Source organism: Octopus bimaculoides, chromosome 3, assembly GCF_001194135.2.
Source record: "Octopus bimaculoides isolate UCB-OBI-ISO-001 chromosome 3, ASM119413v2, whole genome shotgun sequence".
NCBI classification, from domain to species: Eukaryota; Metazoa; Mollusca; class Cephalopoda; order Octopoda; family Octopodidae; genus Octopus; species Octopus bimaculoides.
Window position 1 is genome coordinate 60,188,298 of NC_068983.1, and position 3,212 is coordinate 60,191,509.

General features: G+C 36.5%; 1 protein-coding gene across 1 annotated transcript in view; it reads right to left on the bottom strand.

Annotated features, from left to right (window-relative positions):
- LOC106879429 (peflin) overlaps positions 1–3,212 on the bottom strand; it is a 30,552-nt gene that overhangs the window by 3,143 nt on the left and 24,197 nt on the right. The window contains exons 3-4 of the mRNA XM_014928984.2: positions 2,469–2,624; positions 748–891 (exon numbers count right to left, since the gene is read on the bottom strand). Coding sequence (XP_014784470.1) covers positions 748–891; positions 2,469–2,624 — 300 coding nt within the window. The remainder of the gene's footprint in view (positions 1–747; positions 892–2,468; positions 2,625–3,212) is intronic.

Genomic DNA, 3,212 nt, shown 5'->3' on the forward strand with positions numbered 1-3,212 from the left:
TAGGATTTTGGTTTTAGCTAGGTTGACTCTAAGGCCCTTCAATTCTAGACCTTGCTTCCACACCTGAAACTTCTCTAGTTCTGATAGTGACTCCGCAATTAGGGCAAGGTCATCAGCATAGAGGAGCTCCCAGGGGCAAAGAAATAATTGAGATTCAGTTGAATTAGGTATTTAAGTTGAAGCACCAAGTCAGTCCGGTATTATCCACACGGCTCGAAGTAAGGTGAATAAAATCAAAATAAGCAACAAAATATCAAGTAGTGGTTAAAATTCTATTTATGTATTTGTGCAGCTGAAGATGACACTGCATTTAAATTGATGTAATGATTGCATTGTTTTTTACGTGCCACCTGCACAGGAGCCAATCCAGCAGCACTGGCAACGACCTTGCTCATATATATTTTTATATATATATTTATATACGACAGGCTTCCTTGAGTTTGTCAACCAAATCCTTTCACAAGGCTTTGATCAGCCCATAGCTATAGTAAATGACCCTTACCTAAAGTGACATGCAGTGGGACTGAACCCAGAACCATGTAATTGGGATGCAAACTTCTTACCACATAGCAATGTATTTAACTGCAACTTATGTGATCATCCTTCGCAAGATTTGAACTCAGAATGTAAAGAGATAAAAGAAAGCATTGAAAAGAATGTTGGTCACCTCTCCACCATCCTTCAGCAAAATGATAAAATTTTTGGAATAAGGGATAAAAATGCTCAATCAAAATTAGCATTACTCACCAGTTTGTAATTCTGCCATACCAATTTTTCCAGAACGAGTTGGATCGAATCTGTTAAAAACAACCTGCATATCTTGGAGAAATTTCCAGAGATGTTGGAACTGGATCAAGTCAATCGATTCACTGTGGTCTTTAGAAAACATTGCTAGACATTCAGAAAACAAAAGAAATTAAATTTTAGAAATATTATAGATATGGTAAGGTTTAATACTTTTGTTAATAATATGTTATTAGTAATTAAAATACATTCCCTATGTATTTGGATTAAATTCTAAAATAATTGAAAATTTAGATTGGTTTTGTTAAAAATAACTTAATAACTTAACCCCTTTATTACCATATTTTAGTTGAAATACAAAACCTTTGTTTTAATTAGTTTTGAAAATAATGAAGAATTCAGTAAAATAAGTATGTCATTATTAACCCTTTTATTAATATAATTCTGTTGAAATACACTGCCTATGCACTGGTTTATTTTGAAATGAAGAATCTAGTACAATAACAATTTCACTTGGCTTGATGGGTCTTCAGAGAAAAGTTGGGCATAAGAGGCATCAGAGGTGGTGTGCAAGATAGAAGACTGTGCTGGTGTGGTCATGTGATGCATATGGATGAGGACAACTGTGTAAAGAAGTGCTGATCTCTAGCTCTGGGGGGAACATGTGGAAGTAGTAGACCTAAGAAGACATGAAATGAGGTGGTGAAGCATGGTCTTTGAACAGTGAGCCTCACTGGTGACCGGTCACCGAGACCTTGAGGCTTGAGAAGACCCATCAAGCCAAGTAAAATCATAGTTGTGGCTGTTGTCAGTGTCACGTGACTGGCACATAAAAAGCACCTTTTGAGTGTTGGGCCTCACGCAGGCAACGTGGCCGATGCCAGTGTCGCATAACTAGCACCTGTGCCATGCAACTAGCACCTGTGCTGGTGTCATGCAACTCGCACCTATGCAACTAGTTTCTATGGCTGGATGCCCTTCCTAATGCCAACCACTCTGAGAGTGTAATGGGTGTTTTTATGTGCCACTGGCATGGGTGCCAAGTGCATGACACCAGTATCTTCCACAATGGTTTAATGAGTCTTCTTATCAATCACAGCATGTTGCTGAAGGTCTTGCTCATTTGTCATTGCCTTTTTGAGGCCCAACAAGTGTCTTCTGCTATAGTAGAAGACACTTGCCCAAGGTGCCACGCAGTGGGACTGAACCAGAACCATGTGGTTGGTAAGCAAGCTACTTACCATACAGCCACTCCTGCACCTATTATATTGTATAACTTCTTAAATGTTTAGTTTTATATTTATAGCAAAAATGCCCTAATTTCACCCAATTCGTCTTCTTGTTTACATAACAGAAAGACAAACTGGATGAATTTAGGTCATTTTGCCATAAATATAAAAATAAACATATGAAAATTAGTTTGCTCCAAGTTATCATATTGACCTCAAACAAAACTAAAGCTGATCAAAGGGTTGCAAGTTATTAAAATCACTGATTGGGTCCAGTTTTTACTAAAAGTTTCAAAAGAGGAATATTTGGATTTTATTCTCTGGACATTATCATTATAACACCGTTACTGTCACTTCAACTTGTTCACACTATCACAAACTGAAACACCAGCTCCAAAGTCCACCTAGGTTTTAAGCATACAGGATATATTTTCTTTTATCTTTATTTCCTAACCAGTTTTTACAAGGCCACGTGATGAAATAAGAAATACTTACATATCATTAAACGTGCTGATTTATCATTTGCATGTTTCCAGTTGCCATAAATTAAGGCCTGTTGTAATTCTTTGGCTGAAATTTTCCCAGAATGGTCAGCATCAACACTTATGAACCAGTTATATACTTCGGGGTCAATGCCTGGAGGTACCGTGGCTAGAAATATATTGAAAAGAATATAGATATATATATATATATGTATATACACACACACACACGCACACCAGTTGCACAGGGGCACAAAGAATTTCCATAATAGATGATATATTTTTTTATATAAATGCAAATTCTGATCAGTATTGCAGTTGGCTGTGATTAAGTGATAAACTTTATAAAAGGCCAAAACATGTATCTCTTTTTCTTTCACTTAATTTAGCTCATTCTGTTACACTATATACTGGAATGTGAGAAGAGAAAGCAGTTACTGCATTGAGAGAGAAAGAGAAAAAAATAATGATCAGTAGTCAACCAAGACAGTGAAATATAGAAAAGAACACAAGCAAGAGACAGAAAGAAAGACATAAAAGAGAAAGCATAGGAAGAAATTAGAGCTGGACAACAGAGGTGTTGTAGGGATCAAAGGGATAATATGACAAAAATAATAGAAGTCCAGAGAGTGAGTGAATGAAAGATAGACAAAGTGAGAAAGAAATTTATGTACGATATCAAAGATGGAGAGGAGAACATTAAAAAATGAAGAGAAGTGAAGACAGATTTTGATTGGGGGGGGGGGGAATATATATA